Source organism: Amaranthus tricolor, chromosome 2 (assembly GCF_026212465.1).
Source record: "Amaranthus tricolor cultivar Red isolate AtriRed21 chromosome 2, ASM2621246v1, whole genome shotgun sequence".
Classification (NCBI taxonomy): domain Eukaryota; kingdom Viridiplantae; phylum Streptophyta; class Magnoliopsida; order Caryophyllales; family Amaranthaceae; genus Amaranthus; species Amaranthus tricolor.
Window position 1 is genome coordinate 17,073,082 of NC_080048.1, and position 23,329 is coordinate 17,096,410.

Here is a 23,329-nt window from a genome sequence, read left to right on the forward strand (position 1 = left end):
ACTACAGATGAAGTAATAATTGTTAAGATATGGTGATATGAATAATCTCGATTTTTTTTTATAAACTTAGGGAAAAATTACCTTGAATAATTCGATTTTTCACCATATTCTCAACAATAATCCTAATTTTTAATTAATCATCAATAATCTCAACTTTTAAATTACTTACTGTAACAGCCCGAAACTAACCAATTTCTTAAACATGATTAATTATAACTAATGCAGAAGCTTAATATTTATATCGGTCTATTAAGTCGATAATATAATCACTTACTTAACTGCCTATATTATCCACTAAGCATTTATCAAAAATTTTAAATATTAGAGTTTATAACATTTAATTGATATAAAGGAATTACAAAAACAACTTTTGAAATGATTTAAATATAATAAAGTTCTGCAGAAAATTCGACAATGTTCCGTTGTAAATCGAATAACCCAAAATATATCTTTTTGACTTAAAAGTCACCGTGCAAATATAAAACAATAATTTCAAAATATCAACTAGCCAGTGGTATATATGCCAATCGTTTCATAATCACATCACCTCGTAGGGTGGAAACTTTTCTCAAATAATCCAAAACAAGTACTAAATAATTTTAATAAAAAATTTGTTTTACTTACATTCTTTTATATTAATGGATGAGATTGCTTTGTTGATTACTAATATCTATGCTTTCAGCTACCGTTGACTTCAACAATATCTAAACCTGCCCCCAACTAGGAAAGATTAAAAGAACAAAACTACATAATCAGCTTATACTGAGTACACTTTTATATAGCTTATATTAGTGATTACTTTTGTGTTATTATTTACTTGATTCAATTTCATAGTTTTAATAATAAATCCTAAGAGAATAAATAGTGTCTTATCAATGATTAATTCCTTTCGTAACCGTTTATTCAGCTATAGAAGTCTGAGGTCGTCACTCTAAAAGTTTTATCCTTGCAAGTGTGCCAAGTCATTGTCATATCCACATGCCGCCTCGGATTATTATAATCATTACTTGAAGAATAACATTCGCTTTCTTGAGTTCTTTATTCACAACTAAATTAAATTCTATAACAATATTCCTTCATACTTGATTATAAATTCTTTATAACCATGTCTTTAGTATTTAAATGATTTCCTCACACATTCTACTTACCCAACTCCTTTTTATCTCGATTACTGTTAGTTCTTATTTCTTTATTCATTTTTTCTTTTATTCTTATATATTTCACGTACAACTAATATAAACAAATACATACGTGTAAACCGAATAATACTTATAAACAATGTGCGTATATAACTTTTATTTAATTTTAGTCACTTAAAATATAATTCATAAACATTACCATCCACTTATCATAGTTCTTACTCCAAGCATTACTCAGCACAATTAATCTCATTATCTAACTATATAACTAATGTCATCCAACTAACGGATACAATCTCATTATCTGTTTAATATTATTACTCATAAATCCATAGATATGTACAATCTTAAATAATATAGTTTTGATCTTGTAGTTCTCGTCATAACAAGTAGACTGGATTTCATAATCCATTTCCTCAAATCTTTCAAATTCAAATTGAAATAAAACCAACCAAAAATCTCAATTACCAAATTCACAATTTCAACCCAACATCATACTAATTAAATTTGTTAATAACTAACAAATTCTATCTACACATAATAGATGTATTAAGCTCAATAAAGTTTATTTTTGCTGGGACTGGGAGTGTATCTCAATTTGTTTTCAGGAGGAAGTTTCCATGGAATTAGATGAAAGAATCTTGTGCTTGTATTTTCTGGTTAACACTTGCGAGAGGTATCAAGAAAGCCAACAAAATAAGAAAAAATAAAATCAATTTAGTGAACCCTAACTTCAATTGGAGTTTGCCGAATGTAAATCATTTGTTGGCTAAAGAAAAATGACATGGCTTTGATCTTGACCAATATCTCTGCCATAGTTATTAGAATTCTAAATCTGATCTACGATTTTACGATCTAAATATAGGCGACTAATCAGAATTGTAGTTAGGGTCGTAATGTGGTAGAATCATGCGATTCTACTTAGCTCAAGAGTTTAAGTGGTAGGATCATAATACGATTTTACGATCCTATGATCCAACGATTCGATCCTACAAGAGTAGTTTCAATCATAAAATATTTTCATATAATCAAGATTTCATTTATGTATAAATATTATTTTAAATAATTATATTAATACCACTATAAAATTCAAGCTTTTCTTGATTGGAGGTTTAAAAATCATTATTAAATGTAATCTTTTCCAAAATTTAATAGATAAAGTCAAATAAGTTTTTACTTACATCTTAAAAATTTAAAAAGAACAAATATAATTGATAATAAGTAATTAAAAGCACATTAACGGATATTTGTAGGATCACACGATCCTATGATCCGAATTTACCGATATCGATCCTACCGCCTCAACGATCCTAGATAGAATCTCGATCCTGATAACCTTAATCTCTACCATTAAAGTATCTTTAATTAGTATTTATTTATAGTTAAATTGAGTAAATTAGATAATACAATATATACTGCATAATATATTGTTGTCAATTTCTAAAATTACAAAGTTAATTTATACATATATAATTGTCAAATTGAGTGTTTCTACTGAATAATATCTTTGGCTTTATTTTTTAATATCATATGTTTATATATGTCGATGCTAAAAAAATCGTGCATTGCACGAATTTCTACACTAATTTACTACATTAAAGTAGGGGTAGAACTGTAGTTTTGAAGTAGATTTGCAGAAATGTCCTCACAACACCTAACGTCCTTTAAAAAAAACCTTTCTCTCTCACTAAAGCATATTTATCCTGCTCATCTTCTCGTCCTTCATGGTTTCCTTATAAAATCTCGCCGACGATCATCAATTTGCCCGTTATGAACTGGTGAAATCAATCGATTTTCGTGATGACACGTTGCTTTTTCAACATATATAATTAAGTAATCCAAAACACGTTAATGCATATTTTTAGGATCATACGATCCTATGATTCGGTTCTATCGATATCGATTCTACCCCCTCAACGATCCTAGGTAGAATCCCAATCCTAATAACCTTGACCTCTACCATTAAAGTATCTTTAATTAGTAATTATTCATAGTTAAATTGAGTAAATTAGAGAATAGAATAGATACTGCATAATATATTGTTGTCAATTTCCAAAATTACAGAGTTTATACATATAATTGTCAAATCGAGTGTTTCTACTGCATAATATTGCTGGCCTTATTTTTTAATATCATATATTTTATATATTTCGATGCTAAAAAAATCATGTATTTCACGAGTTTCTATACTAGTTTACTACATTGAAGTAGGGGTAGAACTGTAGTACTAATGTAGATTTGCAAAGATGTCCTCACAACACCTAACGTCATTTTTTTTAAAAAAAACTTTTCTCTCACTGAAGCAGATTTATCCTGCTCATCTTTTGGTTTTTCATGGTTTCCTTATGAAGTTTTGCCGACGATCATCAATTCGCCCGTTATGAAGCGGTGAAATCGGGCAATTTTCGTGATGACACGTAGCTTTTTTACTCAGTGTTGCAATTCGCAAGAAATGGACATGGTGTTCTCTAAATTTGTTAAAATATGTCATTCTGTTTCATAATGTCCGTTATTTTGCACTATGGGTGGTAGAGAGGGAAGTGAAAAGGTTACGAAGGAGTGTGGTTAGATATGTGTGTTTGTTGAAAGTGAATTGAGTCATAATCAAAATAAAAAAAAAAAAGTTAAAAGGGTGTCCAGATTGTTGACTCTATCGCTATAACTTTTCAAACATAAAAATTATAGCGAGCAAAAATAAAATGTTGAAGCTATGGTTATTATATCATGTAAACATAAAGACCGGTTTTTGCAAAATATTCTTCATAGAGTATAAATAGATTAATATGAAGTAGATAGATGTCAAAGCGGTCCATATACTACTTTTATGACAATAAAATCTTAATCAATGCGATCGCCTTACGCGTGCGATAAAAGTTTTTTATACTTGTCGAATTCAAGTTTTAAAACATCCATATCAATACTTAAAAAGCCAAATCTAACACTTAAATCCATACTCGAAACCTCAATCTACCTTCTCCAGAGGCTTAATTTAATTTTTTAGTTATCGACTTTAACCCTTAAAACACACATTCCATCACTTAAAATATCATTCTAACTCTTAAAAACCCTACTTCAACCCTTAATTTTATATTTTACTTACCTACTCCAACTGAAAATATCCATTCAAGACTTATAACGTCTATTCCAATGTTTTAAAATTTATCAAATCCAAGACTTAAAATGTCTATTTCAAGGTCTAAAATGTCCAATTTAAGCTTTAAAATGACAACTTTAAAATTATGGGCTGTCTGTGAGTGGTCGCACGTATGCAACCGTCTCACAGGAGATATGCTGCACCGTGATTTATAATTCACCACATAAAGACAAAATAAATTACCAATAATGTAAAAAAAAAGTTAAATTAAATTTTCAAAAGCCCCACCCTATTAAAATAAAGCGGATTATAAGATGTCTTATAGATAATTGAAAATGGGCCTTTATAAATTTAAAATGGGCTTTAGTAATATACTAACGCTTGTTGAATGTTGATGATACTACATTTATGAGGAAATACGATAAACAATGATACAAACTACAAAGTTACAAACTGACTTCTCTACTTTTTTTTTTTAGATAACTGACTTCTCTACTTAAAACCATAAAATTCTCCCCAAATTAAAACCCTAATCCAAATCCCTACAAATAGAAATGATAACTCTTCACTGAGTTTGCAATTCGTCATTCAAAACACATAATTTGATAATTGCATCTCTGCTTGCAGAAGGGAGGGTCGTATTCAATATAATCTGTTAGGCTACACAAAGAGGTTCGTCGTCAATATAGTCTCTTGCTTCCATCATTGATTGTATATGAACTGTTGCTAACTGTATTTAAAATTCAAAACATATAAACTGCTTGTAGGCGATTTAGTTTTCAATGGAGCTTTTTAATTAACCTCCATTTATGTTGTAATTTTCCTTTTTTTTTATTGGCTACTTCTGTAACTTTTTTTGAGATAAGAAAGTGTTAGATGATGGGGGATTAAGCCATAAATTGCTTGGGTATAAATATTGTCTGTAACAAGCGCAATTTTAATCACCTCACATCATGTTTCAAACTAAGTTTAGTAAAATAATTTTCCTTTATATTAAAGTTTTAATTTACATTATTAATTTAAAGCAACTAATTAATATTTAAACTGTTAAAGTTTGTAAAAGTATTTATTATAATTGCTTTACTTCTTTAAGCAAGTACTAACAAATTAAAAGTAGTACTCCTTTTAAAAACAAATTTAGGTCAATTCATGATTTACACATTTCAATTAGACCTGATCAAACACCAGGCCAGGTGGAAAAATAGCCCATTGATGTGGACCGGGCCAAAGTGCAGGCCTAAAAGTTTTTGCCCAAACCCGTAATATGCGGGTTTGCAGGCCTATGTTATATATTGTTTATACATAATTAAAAATACAAATTACAAATAATTGAAATAAACAAATACAATTGTTACATATTATACATAATTTAAAACACAAATTACAAATAATTCAAATAAACAAATATAAAATAATCAAATTATGTAACTAATTAGTGATTTGACAATTGTCATCTTCACGATCTACCAATTCTTTCTCCTCTTCAACATTAAAAATGGTAGACCGACCTTGATGTAATATGGAGAAAAAAGTGTTAGTATATAAAATAATCAAAATATGTAACTAATTGGACCAACTTAGCTCCTTTCGGTCCGGGCTAAAAAAATTCGAGCCACTTATTTTCTGCCCAAACTCGCCATCGGGCTATATTTTGGTACCCAAACCCTCGCTTTTTTGGGCTGGACCGGCGGGCGGGGCCGCCTATCATCAGGTCTAATTTCAATCCTTTTAGTAGTAATAATAATAATAATAATAATAATAATAATAATAATAAAAGAAGGAAAAAAAAATAAATAAATAATTGATGACTAAACCGCCATCTACACCCCCTCCCTTGTCTTAATTCCTTCTCTTTTCTCATCTTCCCCTTCATAACCCCATTTTAGTTCCTGAACCTCAAAACCCAAACCTCTTCCTCTGCCAACCCAGTCATCAAACTCAAACGTCTCTCACCGCCAGAACCAACACTCATCACCAGCCACGTCCACTCGCCCAACGCACAGTGCCGCCTGCTACCACCAACACCAACAACTGAAGTCTCCCTCGCCAGACCACCGAAGCCCAACCTGACCACTATTGGTTCACCACCAACCCCACTGAAAAACTATCCACCTCGCAACGCCAACAACCCCTGTTTTTGTCACCACCCATTCCCACCGCCCAGCCTAAAGATCCTCCTCCTTCTCGCAGGTCAGCCGCACATCAGTCAATACAGGTAAAACAAAATTTCTTCTTTAAAATCCATAATTTCCTTTAATGTGTTCCAACCTCTATATGGTCCAAACTCTTCGTGGTTCTTCATTTTGATGTCCAACTAATTGTTTCCTAACCCATCTCAATAGATTATCTCCAAAATCTCAAAATGAGGCAATCACTTTTGAGTTAGCTCATTTTCTAATTGTTCCTTCCCTTTGTTATATTTCAATTTAGTAAATTATGAGTAATCAAATTCAATTTGAAATTGAAAGGAAGGTGAAGCCATAAATGGATTATCGGTTAGTAGATAGCAATTAATCGAAGAATCAGATACTTAAGGTACACTCCCGCCAAAAGGATTTTCAAACTTTTGAATTTAAAATGCTATATTTATTTCTTGATTTATTTTGAGAGAAGTTTTACTTTTTAAGAGAATTATACTAAATTGTTGGATTTATTAGTAATGAATTGATGATTGAAATTGAAAGTTGAGTCTTATATTAATTTGGGTTTAATTGAGAATGATTTGAAGAAATTGGGAATGAAATTGAATTGCTCTTGAGATTGTGATATGTAATTGGAGATATTAGTCTTGACTTGAGAGCATGAAAGTAATTTAAATAAGGATTTGCAATTGACAAAGTTGATCATCAATTGGGATTTTGAATATGAGTTTGAACATAAGTTGATAATATGAAGAATTGTATGAATGTGAATTTAAATAGGAGAAGTATGAATATAGACCAAAATATGAATCTACACATTGATATATTCATTATGAATTGGCATTTTTAAGTTAGGTTGTGATATTAGAAATAAAATCTATTATGATGAGTCGGAGTATGATTTTAAGATTGATCAACCGTATATGAATTTGATCTTGTAGGTTATTTTACTTTTATATTATGTTGGATTTTGGAAATGTGAGTTCGATTCTAAATTGAATAGTTGGAGTTGATCTTGGTTACTTTGGGCTATGACTTAATTTCATTTAATTTGAATTGTTAAAGGAATTTGTGTATTAGTTGGAAGTATAAGTTGAGTTTGATCAATAAGGAATTTTAAGTTTAATTTCATTGTGGGTGGGTGCGATAATTGGAATTATGGAGTTCGATGGAATTAGGTATGTAATTAGATCATGAGATTAATTGTGTTGAGTGATACTTGAAGTTAGAACCATGTGAAGCGGTTGGAAATTATTACAAAATATATTTTAAGTGACTGAATTAACTAAAAGTTATATGCGTACATTGTTCATAAATATTATTCTACTTACAAGTATGTATTTTGTTGTTATTGATTGTATGTTAAGTATAAGAATAAATAAAAAAGCAAATGATAAAGAACTAACGATACTTGAGATAAAGGGTATTGGGTAAGTAGAACTGTGAGGAAATTATATAAATACTTGAGACTTGATTATAAAGAATTTATAATCAAGTATGAAGCAATATTGTTATGAAATTAAAATTAAGTTATGAATGAAGAACTCAAGAAAGCGAATGTTGTTCCTTGAGTCGTGATTATAAGATACAAACTTTATTTTTTCGCAAAATACAAGAAAGCGAAGGATTTTGCAGAAGTACAATAAGAAAAGTCCAAGGTCGGTGCCGTAAGGGAATGCTAACTTGAATTTTTCGGCCAGCTGGCTTTCCGGTGTAATAGAATGTGTCGGTCCACCTATGTGGGGCAGAATGCGGGCAACACCTAGACGAAAAGTGTAAGTCCAGGGCGGTGGCATTCTTTATGACCGGTTCTACCTAGGGTTTTCCTAGGAGTTTTAGAAGTTATTTTTAGCGTTTTATTTTGCCTATATATACCTTAGCTTGTAATTATTTCAAAGATGATGAATTTATGATAAAGAAAAACTTGAAGCATTTTGTTTCAAATCCTATTGTTTGTATGATTCTTGGTTTAGAGTCGTATTTGCAAAAGCTCTTATGCTTAGCGTAATTGGCGAATACACTTGTGCCTTAAGAGCCTCCTTACTTGCTACATGGAATTATAGTGAGTTTTGAGTTACCGTTTATCATTCCTTTGCTTGCTTGTTTGAAAATACGAACAAAAAAAACAAAAAAATTGTTCTTTCATTCGATATTTCCTCTTTCACAAACACTTCCATTGTTCGGCGATCTTACAACATTATAATATCGACGTAATAGCCTGATATAAGTATTAAGCCTCTGCATTAGTTATAATTAATCATGTTCAAGCAACTAGATAGTTTCAGGTTGTTACATTGTCCCTCTTTGTAATTTTCAGTAGCATTTGATAATAATCAAAAATCCAAAGAGAAAATAAAATATGCAAAGTTCCCATTTTAACCAATTCTTGGATAAGGAAGTCCAAAGTCTTTGAACCGCCTGTTACGTGCATCTCCCTTCCTAGAGTTTCATACTACCCTCGCAGTCCTCACTGCAATCTTGCTGCCTATTTTTAATTTTGTGCTTCGCAAAATTTCTCAATTTCCAAATTGATTCAATGTTGGAACGGTTGGTAAAAGTCACAGCCTTCTAACCCCAAGACTTGGGATCGAAGCCCACTCCATGTGCTTTTTTTATTTGTATTTTTTTAAATTCAAACAATTGATTTTAGGGTAGGATATGACGTAGGGGATATCAATTTTTTTCTTTCACCCACAAAACTCTCTGCCTCCCTCCTCAACTATTTACTATCTTCACTCTTGACTCTGATTTTCGCCGGACGTGGGCCACCACCACGACCATCACTCACCGGTGGCCGTCATTGTCGTCGACCTTCTTACTCCCTTTCACAGTGATCTTTGAATTGTCCTCCAATCTCACAAGTGACGCCCTTGCTTGCGTCCACCTTCTCCAACCCTTGACGTTGCACATCGAGCTCCCACAATTCCACTCTCGTTAGATGCCACCAGCCACACCACCGACCACCTTTTTCATCATTTCAGGTTCAATGCATATTTTTCCCATTTCTTTAATAGTTTATTTCTTGTACTTTTAAGTTATTTACTTATTGTATATTGTATTATTGTTTTATGAACTAAATTGTTTGGTTTAGTTGTTGTGCAATTTTTTGTTGATTGTTTGGATAGGACATTAGGTTAGTGTTTGTCATATCAAATAAATTGTAATGGGATAAAAGATACAAGATTAAAGCATCTAAAAAATGATTATTGATGGTATTTTTATTGTTTTATAAATAGCTAATTTGAAATGAATAAGTATCCAAAAAACTAACTTCGGAGTTCAGATCACATTTCGTATCTAGTTTAAAGTTCAAAATTTTTTGATATCACTTTGATTTTTTTCTGGGTGCGCCATTAATTCCCGATTAATTCGCATTGAATTTAGTTTTTCAATTCATTGTATTACTTTATCACATTAATCTCCTAGCTTTCAAACCCTATAAATTTACTCAGGTATTATTTTACTCTCTTATCATATTTACTTGTTTCCTTTCTAGGCTTTTAGTTCTTTAATTCATTGCTCTTCATCAATATTACGTTATTAATTGTTAAAAATTCTAGTTTAAGACGAATTTGAACCTTATAGTGGTTAATGCATGTCATAAATTGTTAATATAAAGTTTCATTTTCCCCATTGTTTTGAATAGGTCATGTTATGAATTTTCAGTAAAAAAAAGTTGTTATTCAATGGTTGCGTTTTGCGGCGTGATTCCTATTCGGGGCATTGAGAAAGTACCTTCCTTTTCTTCTTTTGTTGTTCAAAGGTGAGGAACAATTATGATTGTATGTGTAGTTCAATTGGAAGTATTTGGAATGATTTGTGGAATGATTACTCTGGGGGAAACGACGTGTTTAGGTTTATTAAAAACTTATTTGAATTGGCTGCTATTCCTCTTATGGTTGTTGTAATTATGTACAATGTCTAAGGGATTTTCTTTGAATATATATATATTTGATTGAGGACCTTTTTTTTGTGAATTCTAATTGCTATCAAACAATGATATCTATCATCTATGTTGCTGTTTGAAGACATTTTTTCATTATGAGGGTGGCTTTTATGATGAGATTGATATGATTGCGTACGGTCTAACGACATGTTACACATATGTGTATTTACTTTTATGGTCGTATTTTAGGCTAATCATTCCTTGAATGGTCTATGTCTTTCTTAGATAGTATGTTGAAATACAATTATGAAATATTAAGTTAATAATTTTTGCTTGTCTATAAAGTACAAAAAGTTTCTTGTTAAATTAGTTAAATTAGAAAGAAATTTGTAATTGTGACAACAATTTTTATAGTATGGAATTTACTTTCTCTGTTCATTTAATTGAGAAGCCTTTGATCAATGGACATTTTATACATGTCTTATATGAGTTTCTATACTTTTATATTTGTGGTCCTTATCCATTGCCTATGCATTTAAAATATGCATGTTGAAGGTTGATTATGGAATCTTAAGTAAATAGTTTTTAGTTGCCTATGAAATAACAAAACCCTTCTATGTAAAAGAGAAGGCATATCTGTTAGGAGTTTTGCAATAAATGATGCTCATCTTGAAAAACTTTTCTGGTGCCGTAAGTTAAAATAAGATGTTCGTATTATTGTAGACTATTTTCTCTTATTCATTTTGGAGGGGAGAAGGAACAAGGAATGTGTGATATTTACTTCTGAATTTGATTTTTTAGGACTTAAAAATCGTTTGAGCATGAAGTTCTTCGTTACCCCTACTTATAACCTGCATTCAATTGTTAGGTCTTTTCGAAGTTCTTTTCACCAAAATACAAAAGAAAGAATTTGTTATAAATCTGTTGATGTGGGTGGAATCCCTTTTGGAAATATCAAACAGTCATCAAGAGAAAAGATCTCTCACAGATGTTGGTGTAAAACGAAGAATCATGACAATAGTTGTGACCAGGAAAAACAAAATATATCTCAAGCTACCTTGATATGGAGGGCCATCAAGTTACCAATATATTCTGTTGCAATTGTTCCTCTTACCGTATGTTCTCTTAATCATCTATTATTAGCCTTTATGGATTTTTAATATTCATGATCCTGTTTTTTTTAATGCATCTTTTATTCAAGGTTTTTTTGAGACCTTTTCTTGTGGAGCTCTAGGGTCCCACAAACTATTCATAGCTTCTGGAATATTTCAAAGTACTATCGATATTTTCATTTGACCTTAACGGTGCTTCTCATCATAAATTAATGCAAATTATTAATGAGTTTGCCTTCCAATCTCCCACACTTCATCTCAAGGATAAAACTGCTTACTTTGGCATTTGATTTGATTGTGGCTTCCCCTTGAACTTCATTACCCAAAATAATTGTGAAGGTGGTCCTTACTTAGGTGGCCAGTGCTGCTGCCTATTTGGAAACTGGTCAATTCATGGTGAGGCGCTACCTTGGGCTTATGGTCTCATCAATTTTCATTATCTCGTGGCTTAATTTAAGGTTAGCTGCTTCTTAATATGTGTTTTTTTCCCTTTGTAGGGTTATGTCAAATGCTATGTAATAGTGGTTTTAAACATGTAAATGTAAAAGTGAAAAAGACTATCTCTTTTGATACTACAAATGTGTGAAAACTTCACTCGATATACATCTAGTAACTAAGTATGACTCTAAATCCTAGAGCTAAGGGATAATTCACAATTTAATCACAAATGTAGGATTGTTATAATCTTGCTTATAGATAAATAGAAATATATATTGTTAGTTATCCACTATGATTTTCGAGGAACCAAATTGTTATTGTACTCCTTTTTACATGCTCGATGGAGTCCTAGATGAAGAATATGGCTATGATTTTACTTGATTTTCCATGTATAGTTCTCTATTTATTTCATTGTTTAGCTCATGGATGATTCGATAGATGAAATGATTTAGGATTTCTTCAAAGCAGGCAATATTTTACCTTTAGAAGATTACACTCCAAATATTATGCAAAATAACATGATTTATCCAAAGGATCATTTAATATCTCTTCCTCTGCTTCTCATCCTTATCCCTTTTTCGTTTACCTAAGAATAAAAAAGGAAAAAGGCTATACAATTTTACCACATGATTTATCTCCCCCATATTATTGGTGTGGTGCATGGACCACAGACGTGGACCTATATTTCTTTACCATGAGTGAAACCAAGGCTTCATTTTCTTAGCTAATTGATGGAAAAGGTTTTGGTTAAAAGTTTAGGCTTGGGGTTATTTTGTTCTTCTTTTGTTGTGATTTTTATATTGGTCTTTTAGATTCACATTGATTCCATTTTTTGTATTGTGCTTTTTCCTTTTTTTAATTTGTTACACTTCTTCATGTAGGTGTTTTTTTTATGAGAGAAGTGTAGCAAATAAATATGCAAAGTAACCTTTTTTATGCCTAAAAATGCCAAAAATTTTCTATTACCCACTATCTCATTGAATGAACATTTTTGATGGGGAAGTTCATAAATTTGCTACAATGATGTGTTGCTACTTGTTATCATGAATGTTTGGTAAACTGTTAGCTAATCAACTTACATTAGCACTTCATTGCAGTTGGCTATAGTACAATTTTCTTATGTTACTTAAATTCTATTTTCTTAGTTAAGTTGACAAATTTTCTTTAATGTGTAATTCGGCAGCAATGATGTGTATGATTTTGACACAGGAGCAGATAAACACAAGAAAGAGTCAGTTGTGAATATTTTCCAGAGGTATGTTCTTTTGCGTTAGTACTAGTTTTTTTGTTTTAGAACTTTTGAACGCTTACATAGTGCTGACAATCGTTGTTTGTTATTAGCATACTGATAAATACTATTTGTGCTTTGCTTCTTATTTGGAAGTCGGACAGGAACCCTGGTTGCTGCCAATTTGCTACTGGGTTTTGGTTTCACAGGTCTAATTTGGGTAGCTTCAGTAGCTCGAAATGTACGGTCAATGTTGCTTCTGCTTTGTGCAATCCTGTGTGGTTATGTGTACCAGGTATAAGATTATCCAGTTGTATCTATGATATCTTTAAAGTGGTAATTCACATATACCTTTTGCTGGAAATGTGTGATCATTGTTGTTTGTGCTTTGTGCAGTCATGTGTGGCTGTGTGCTGGGTATATTATTGCCCAATTTTATCTTTAATACCTTTAAAGTGGTAATTCACATCTAGCTTCTTTGCTGAAAAATCTTTTTTGAGATGGTCGAATTTCATTATGGCCTACTAACTAATGTACTCTGTTATAGAACAAACGAGAGAAATCACTCTAAAGACTAGCCTAGTAGGTGCGAGAGCCCATTAATTCTATGAAGCCCACAAGTTACCCATACAATCGATGTGGGACAAAGTCCCATAACTTTGAATGGCCTCAAATCCACTCCATTACACACTCCCTCGATAAGTGTGGTTTTGGTTCAAATATTATCCCTGCGTACTATGAAACATCTAGGTGGGATCCTTGGCGTCACCTAAGTATGTTTTTTGTAGGACATGTTAGCTGGTGTTGCTGAGATATTAAGGTCTTTTGCTGCCTCTATAATAATATATTTCTCACATTTAATTCTTCTGAAAGAATCCACTTTTTGATTATTAGTCACTGTTATTGTATATACTTCTATTTGAATAATAAGATTCTTTAATATGTTGATGATTCCATCAAGCTGGTGCTTTGCAATATCCATAGTTCTGCACATAAGAATCTTGTTTCATCAGTCCCATGATTGTTAGACATGAAATATGTTATTTCACCCTTTTAACTCTTTGTTTGTTTGGTGTATGTATGGGAATATGTGGAAGTCTTGTCTATTAATTGCTATGAACCTCTAATTGTAGTGCCCACCTTTTCGATTAAGTTACCAAGGGTTGGGAGAGCCACTATGCTTTGCAGGTTTTGGTCCGTTTGCTACTACAGCATTTTATCTGATGCAGGTATCTTCAAGGTATGTATTGTATAATCTTGTTTGCTCCATATGCTATGGCCTTGGAAAATTAGCGTTGCCACTCATCTAATGTTCTTGGACTCTTCTGGCAGTAACTTGGGCTACGGTTGTCGTTTAACAAGCACTATCTTATCTGCATCAGTACTTGTTGGTTACACCACCACTTTAATCTTGTTTTGTAGCCATTTTCACCAGGTAGGTTTTCTTTGCATATTACCAATTTACCATGCTTATTGGAGTAAAATCTCTATTTGGAATTTAAATTTCTTGTATGCTTTTCAGGTGGAAGGAGATAAAGCAGTTGGTAAATTTTCACCATTGGTAATCTCATTGGGACTAGACTTGGACTTGCATGAACTTGTGTCCTGCATTTTGGTCCTTTTTTATTAAAATAATTTTTTTGAACAGGTCCAGATAGGCCAGAAAACTGGATCAAAAGTTGTTAAATTCGCAATAGTAGCACTATATGGTGCCCTATTTGCTTTATCGTTAGGAAATGCTCTTCCCTTGACTTGCACTGTAAGTGAATTGTTGTGATTATAGGTTTTTTTAGCACCCATTTATTATTTATTTTACATTTCACTGATTCCTTTTTCTTGCTTTCAGATTTTGTGCGCGTTAACTATGCCTATTGGGAACATGGTGGTGGGCTATGTGGATAACAATTACAATGTAAGTATACCAGTCAAATTTCGATTCAACCTGAAATTGACTCGAAACCCGATTTGAAATTAGTGGGTCATACCCGGTAATTTTGACTTGTAAATCGAAAATAACTCAACTCGAGAATACCAGGAAAAACCGGATAAATAGCTTTTGTTTTTGCTTTTGCTTCATAATACAAGGCTTTCAGGAACTATTTTAAAGAAGTTTAGTGGTGTTTGGTACTGAGTTCTAGAAGTTTACAAATGGATACAATTTCTTAGTGTCAGGCCAATTGTTCATGTCTAAGAATTTTTGCATATACAAATTCTTTTCAAAAAACAAGTCAATTATCAAAAAGAAGAATGCAAAAAACTTTTATCCCATTTCCAAGAGATGGAGTTGGCTAAATGAAACAAAATCCATCCACTTCTGAGTAATGAGACCATCCATAACAATTTGCCTTTCGTTTCAATCCTATTTTACACTATAGTCCTCCAAACTCAATTCCATCACATTCTTATTTACCTTGCCATCAAAGTCATTTTTGGTCTCCCTTGAGTTCCTGACTCTTCAATCATAATTGATTGTCCTTGTTGTGGATGCTAAGATCAATGGTTATTTTCTCCTTGAACTTATCAACGTAACTTTCTTTACATATCTTGATTACAAATTTTACCGTTTAGCATATACCCACATCCATCTCAACATAACGTATGTATTGTGACTACACCCTTCTTGTGTTTCTTTAGATGCCCAACGTAACATCCTAACTATATCAAAGTGGGTCTCGTGGCTATCTTGTAAAATTATTCTTACTTGCCCATACACATTAATGACAAACAACAACTTAACAATGACAAAGCCTTAATTCAAACGATAGTCGAGTATATGAATCAAAACAAATCAACATAAAAAATCATTGCTAATGTAGATTAAATTTAATTTGGCTCTATTTAATACTAATCTATAACTAAAAAAATCAATTTCAATGATCCCCAACCCAAAGCGTTAGATCGAAAAATCGTTTGTGTAGCTACCGTGTTTTGGCTTGTTGAACAATGTGTTCCTTTTTCATTCATCTTTTACACAAAGAAAAGTAGCCTTTGCTTAGTAGCTATTTGCTTGCATTTTGGGATCGGAGAAAGAGAAAAAATTATGCACTAGGACATTTAAAAGATGAAGTTCAGCGTGGGTGACATAAGAATATCAATAAGTTGATTTTTGATTTAAAAAATGTGCTAAATATATCACACAATTGTTGTACTATTTTACAACTATATGGTTGGAAACTGTGCTATTGTATAACTTTTTTTTTTTGATACTAGCGTTACAACTTTAGAAAGTTTTATTAATATAGCTTTTATGCTTAAAAGAGACAAAATGGGTTATAGATAGGGCTAAAATGATACAAGGTGAAAGACATGCATATTATTTATAGTGCTCGGGATAAGATAGAAATCGAAATGGAGTTTGTGCAATTATGGAAGAAAGAACATCTAAAGATGTAGATGTATGTAGGAAGATCGATAGGATTCTAAGAGCAAAAATTGTTCATGGTTAAGATATTTTGAATGTCATAAGTGCCTATGCAGTGTAAGCGGGGATAAAGAAATCAATTAAAAGACATTTTGGGAGAATCTTGATGATATAGTGCAAATATACCAATGAATAAGAAGCTTTATATCAATATGAATGTGCACGTATGGTTATGTTGCAATTAATACGAAAACGTTTATGAAGGTGTTGGCTATGAAATTGGTACTATAGAAAGGTAGTCCAATTTGTATTTGCAATTATCGATTTGTTGGTTGCTAACACATGGTTTAAGAAGAGAGATGACCACTTGAGAAAAAAAGCAACTCAAATTGACTACTTTTTGACATAGATGATATATAGAGATAGTTATCTAAAATGTAAGTTTATTCCAAGAGAGAGTGTAGTCGCCCAACAAAAACTCCTTATCCTAGATGTTTGCCTTTAAGTAAGACCAAAGGTAAATAAAGCAAAAAAAGTTACGTAGGATTAATTGGTGGAGATTAGAATGGGATAATGCTAAAGTTTTCGGAGAAAGTTATTGAAGAAGAGGATTGGGAGATGACTTTGAAGGCAGAGGATATTTGGACAAAGATTAAAACTTGCTTCATTCGAATAGTTTAGAAGATTATTGGAAAATTCGGTGGTAGTTTCAAAGTAAAGAAAGTTACAACATGGTGGAATGAGGAAGTCAAGACATTATCAAGAAGAAAAAAATGTTATCTTGCATTAGAAAAATTCAAGAATGAGGAAACTTAGTCTAGTATAAGGAACTCAAAACCAAAACAAATGCACCAATTCGTGAAGCAAAATTAAATGCTTTTAAAAGGTTTGACATATATCTATATATATATATATATATATATATATATATATATATATATATATATATCAAATCTCATTAAGAACCAAGCTTATATGAGAACCGTGACAACCAATTTGCTTGAGAAAAAAATATTACTTTTTTATTAAAAATGTGTTACTTTGGGGGCACAAAAGGTTACTTTTCAAAAAAAATAAAGTTGGTAGTTTTTTTTAAAAAAGTTACTTTCAGAAAAAAAAAAAAATTCAAAAAAATATAATAACATGTTATTTTCAAAAAGTAACACCTTTTTATGCAAAAAGTAACACTTTTTTTGTTAGTTTCGTTCAGAATTTTTTCTAAAAGTAACACATTTTTGCCTATCATCTTTTTTTTTTTTAAAAAAAGTTAACACGTTTTTACCTAAAAGTAACACCTTTTTTGTAAAAAAGTAACACTTTTTGGTCAGACAGATTGGTTCTCACGGTTCTCATATAAGGATTGATCCAAGATCAAATACGTTATCTCATGAGCCGATTGCTTTAGTTCTTGAAGTACTTGGTTTTAATCCTTTTAAATCTGAATTTGTTACATGTCTAACTTGGGTTGAAGATTAAGTAAAGCTACCTATATATTGGTTGGACGTCACTTTGATAGGTCCAAGTTTAGTTATGTTTTTTTAAAGTCTTTTACCACTTAAATCTGATTAATTAGCTACTGCATGCTTGGGGAACAACTTAAATCAGCCTAATGCATGCTTTGGAGGCTATTTAATGCTGTTTTGTGAGTTCCAATGCTTGTTCCCCATGCTTGGACGTCCCACCTTAATTTCTCTTGTTTTTTTTTAGCTTCCTTTTGCTGTTGTAACTCTATTTAAAGAGAGCTATTCATGAATGAAAGTTCAGACTTGTTTTATGAATCAACCTTTGTGTTTTCTTCTTGCCTATCTTTGTGTTTGTCCAAGGTTAACAAGAGTTCTTTAATACTTTGAGTGTGTTCTTGAGTATTAAACTAGGGGAGATTGAGTTTGTCTTGTCTCTAGCCTAAATACTATTGCATTGAGTTTGTTCTTGTGCTTTGGTTGTCCTATTTTCATTCAGATATACATTCTGCCCAAATTACTTCTTCTTTCTTTTCTTTTGTCCTTCTCCTTCCTTAATCATTTAGGAAGTCTTGAGTTAGCATTTACATCATTGGTCAGACAGATTGGTTCTCACGGTTCTCATATAAGGATGGTTCTCACTTCAACTTCTTTCTATATATATATATATATATATATATATATATATATATATATATATATATATATATATATATATATATATATATATATATATCTGTGTGTGTGTGAGAATAAGGAATAGAAAGAAAATCGTTTATGATAGTTTGGGCATGAAAATACTTGGTATTAGCCAACCAGGAAGGAAAATAGGAAATTAGAGCTCAAAAGACTTAAAAAGAGAGCAAGAAAGACTGAATATGACTTGGAGGACAAGAGTGGGAAAAGATATGAAAAATCTAGATGTACAAATTGGGATGGAAAAAAATCGTAATGAATGGAGAAGAAGAATCCATGTGGATGACCATTGAAAATGATATATTGGTTCAAGTAGCTGACCCCAATCTTTTGAGATTAGGCTCATGCATTGTTATTGTGTAGTCTATAACAAGCTAATGCCTTGTAGTACCATCGTTGCGATGTCACCTTAGCCAGCTTATCGCGGTTTTTTTTCTTCCCAAGTGTTATACTGTATTTTGTTTCGGAAAATGATGGTTCCAACCTTCCGGTTAGAAAACTAGTGTATATTTTTCTTATGTTCTTTTGCTCAAGACCAAATTACCAAATAATTTCCTTTTGTTTTGTTTACAAAAGCTAAGTTTTGGTCTTTGGTAAAATAATATTTAATAAAAGCCTTTGGAAATAAAACTTTTGGAATCAATTTTTAGAAGCTACAAAATATCATAAATTACAACAAGTTTTTAATAGCGTAACATGATAAAGACCTATTTATCATTATCAAAATGTTATATTACTTCAATTATCAACTATAAATAATTCAAAAAGTTTTTTTTTCTAAAAAAAAAATATTAATACTTTAACAACTAAATTTAAAAGCTAGTTTCAGCAAACACTTTATACAAAAAATTAATATAAAAATTAGTCAACGATTAAGTTTTAAAGCTAATTTCATAAGCTAAAAGTTATATGTCAATTAACTAAGCTATAAGCTAATTACAAACCAGGTCTACCCTTATAAACAATATATCAAAAATTACTAATTACTAATGGTTTTCAGGCTCTTGAGTGTAGATGAAAATCATAGGTAGAAGTGTTGGGGAGTTTCTTTGCGCTACCCTACGTTTTAGGTGTTGGACTAAATATTAATGCATGCGAAATTGTCTTGGCAATATAATATCTAAAACCTCTAGAGGGAGGATTGAAACTCTTTCTAGTGGGAAGTGAAGACTGCATTTAGGATCGCGTGAGGTCTAGAATATATTTTAATTCATGCTTGGTGAATATTTCATTAGTTATACATCTTGAGCAAATAACCAAAAGACTATCTTTGTCAATGATGACCTCAAGCGTCATAGGATGCAGTATACTTGATATTGTCCTCTAATGAAAAATGATTTTGTGATCTAATTGATGCCTTTGATGTTTCCATTACCGCAATGTAGTCTCCCAAGATCACTTAAATTGATCAGATGTTGGGAGTTGGGACTATCAATGATACTGTTGCATTGTTGCCGTTAACAACAGCCTTTTCAATGCTTTGAATATATATTAATGAATTTGGAGGTCTGTGGTAGGAAGCCTCCTTGAGCCAGGCTAGAACTCTGATGGACTCTTAACTGTTCCTGTCAATGAGAAAATGATCTTGAAATTAATCGGAAAATGTCACGAATAAATCTCATATGATATGGACTTGAGGACCTCGATGAAGATGGTTTAGGAGCTGAACACCATTGCACTGTGACACCCATATCCTAGTTTATAACTTGTTCCCATTATAGTGTTGTTGGAGCTCCGAAAAATCCAAAGTTTGCAAAAGGAATGTTTACTTGAGATGTAGCCTCTGGAGTTGCATGGTGTCCTAAATAACATTTGATAGCCTCAAGGTTGCTTCTATGACAGTCCATCTGCAATGCTGTAGTTTTCACTTGGGAGACTTGTCTGCTGTAAATCATGATAATTATGATGGGACTTAGGAACCTATAAGTGTTTTTTGTCTCTCTAACCTACTGTGTCCTGTCCCGGTCTTCCCATCCATTCGTTATAAAGTTCTTATGTAAAGAATCCATTTTTACTTTTCTCAAAGTCATGTATACCTATGTGAAAATTAAGCAAAGCGGAGGGTGGCTGAGTCCAAATTCTCCTGAACGTCATCATGGTTGAGCACCACTTAGACAAACCTGTATGATCTAGTTAGAAATTCTGTTTCACTTGTATGCTACTTTACTAAGCTCAACCCTAGTTCTGAATGTTTTATATGTCACTAAGGAAATGTAACCAATGTATCTCTGTGCTAGTTACTTTTCATAGTGACCAGAATATGGTTGTGCCTATCTAATAATTGGTTTGTCTTCTTTAGTTGGAGCCCTTGTGTTTTGGGCCTCTGCTTTTGGGCTTTTTCCCTGTATTCCTGTTATTTCGAAAATAAAATCCTTTTCCAAAAAAAGGGGAACTTAGGCAACATAGTTCACTAAAGTCTTAAATGCAGATGATTTTCTTTCATTGTGGCCTATATTTCGGCCTAGGTAACCTCAAGAACCTTTATAAAACGGTCGAATTGTACTATATTTGGCATCAACTGTCTTCTTTTAACTTGCTTATATATATATATATATGAATGTATTTTAAACTGCTTATCAGGATAATGAAAAGATATTCATGGCGAAGTACATTTGTGTTCGATTGCACATTTTATTTGGACTGGCATTGGCTGTTGGGCTGGTTGCAGCCAGAAGATTTTTGAACTACAGTTCTAGATTCATATTCCCTTGATTAGTTCATTGGAGATGGCATATGGTGATTAAGACAACAAAGTTTGCAGACTTCAAATTGTTAGTCTCAAGCAGATTGTTAGCTCTGCAATTTTAGGACACAAATTCCTCAGAGCAATATTTTTCTTCTAAAAGCTTCCGGATGAATTCTGAGGTGCGTTTTTCATTGCTTAGTGAACAATGGTAGATTTTGCAAGTAGATTGATGCTAAATGGGGAAACCCTTCTACCAGTGCAATAAGATAATTTTGCAGACTTGAAAAATGTTACCATTCTGCCTGTAGGCTGTAGTAAGTTAATGTGATGTGCACTGTGTTCTACAAATAACGAAATTTGTGATTATACTTCTTATTTACTTTATTTTGACAATACCTGATATTTAATCTTTAAAATCACTTTGGAATTTTTTTACTCCAGTCACATTGTTATTATTCACGATCTAGTTATTTCGTATAATTAGTGTTCAAAGTTGGTTACGATGGACTAATCTTTTTTGTTTTCATTATATTTTTTTCGTTTCAGGTGCTTTCTTATCATCAACGTCAGCTTTGATACAGATTTCTTTTTTAATATGAAGTTTTGTGATTAGCTTGACGCAGGCCATGTTGTATTACATAATTTCTGATATTATACAGTACTATTGTTGGCCTTAAAGAGGCATTTATCTGTATGTGGCATTGCTTGTTAGGGTAAACAAACATTTAGCAAATTCCTTCAGAATAGCTAATAGCTCTTTTGTTGAGTACCTCTAATGTAAAACGGTTGTTATGAACTTGCTAACTGCACTTAGATGTGGGAGCACCCAACCTTTAGCCAATAAGTTGGTCTTGATTCAGAAATAAGAAGACTTTATTTACTCATTCCGATATAGAATAAGAGCCTCTTGGATTCGCATTTGAGATTGGGCAAAACTCACATATACTAATGCCCTTTTTCTAGTAGTTTTTCTCAAATATATAGGCTATCTTTTTCTAGTTAGTTTATCATATGTTCCAATTCTAGTTTCCATCTACTCTGCAGTTCTAAGAAAGAACTTAATTGATAACTATTCTTATCACATATGCAAATTTCTTTGTGTAACAAGTTGTATGATATAAAATTACAAATTATTATCATTTTCAATACTTGCAGCCAACTCTGTTTTAGGTTCGACACCAAAAGTCTCAAATGGATTAGCCTTAAGAATTAGAGTGACTAGAGATCGTGGTATCGTTGTATGTTTTCTGTGGTTTCTTTAAATTAGATCATACTTAAAAAAAAAAAATGAGAATATGAACTGGTAGATCTATGCTTTGTTAAAAACTTATAAAATATAACTGCTTCAATTTCATTAAAACATGGAGAGATGCATCATGCACGAGCATTTCTCATATTAAAACTAGAACAATGACACACTACATTAGTACATTTCTCATCACAGATACATGAGCATTCCTGAAACTAAAACTTCAACAGAAATAAATTGCAGAATGAAACACAAATGCTTGTACAAGCTTATTTAGTAAAACCCACTGCCTTCATAGCTATCCTCTAATGGAAGAATTGAGATAGATCTGTGAGATTTACATTCATTTTCCCTCTTTCTACCCTTGACTCTCCAAATTAAGGGTAGCCATGAAAAAACTAGTAAAACCCTCCGATATCATCATTCTCATCATTTCCATTTGGATACCCATCATCACCATTACTGCTACTTCCAAATTCGAACCCACCCTCGATATTGAAGGGAGGAGCCAGGGCGTCTGTTCCAGGGTTGGCATGTTTAACACGTCACGGGGACGTGGTGGCAGGGCTGGTTGGGATAGCAGTTCATTTGACCCCTCTAGTAGGTCTGGCAAAGTCGGAATACTATTTGTCCCAATTAAAATTGAGGCTCTGGCCTGAAAATTACTCCACATTGGATTAATAGTTAGAGGGTTCATGGGGTTAAAAGAGAAATGTCCATTAAAGTGGAGGTCTCCCGTGAGATTGGATCCCCTTGGGAAAGGCAGCATTGAGTTTAGATAGTTGGGATAACCCGGTTGTGCCATAGGATTAAGAAACCTGAATACAAAATTTAGGGTA

General features: G+C 32.2%; 1 protein-coding gene across 4 annotated transcripts; it reads left to right on the top strand.

The window, feature by feature from the left end:
* The first annotated feature begins 4,661 nt into the window (after positions 1-4,661).
* Positions 4,662-22,128, top strand: LOC130805867 (2-carboxy-1,4-naphthoquinone phytyltransferase, chloroplastic). Of its 4 annotated transcripts, none has more exons than XM_057670681.1 (13): positions 4,662-4,905; positions 10,021-10,137; positions 11,129-11,375; positions 11,727-11,830; positions 12,994-13,065; positions 13,195-13,333; positions 14,172-14,278; positions 14,371-14,473; positions 14,561-14,599; positions 14,687-14,797; positions 14,885-14,950; positions 21,136-21,420; positions 21,788-22,128. In XM_057670681.1, exons 2-12 carry the CDS (start codon positions 10,061-10,063, stop codon positions 21,265-21,267), a joined length of 1,197 nt encoding a protein of 398 aa, XP_057526664.1. In that variant the 5' UTR covers positions 4,662-4,905; positions 10,021-10,060; the 3' UTR covers positions 21,268-21,420; positions 21,788-22,128. The 4 variants fall into 4 exon arrangements, with proteins under 4 accessions (XP_057526664.1, XP_057526665.1, XP_057526667.1 ...); XM_057670682.1 differs by having other exon boundaries at positions 4,674-4,905; positions 10,041-10,137; XM_057670684.1 differs by lacking the exon at positions 4,662-4,905 and adding an exon at positions 6,124-6,448.
* The last annotated feature ends 1,201 nt before the right edge of the window (positions 22,129-23,329 follow it).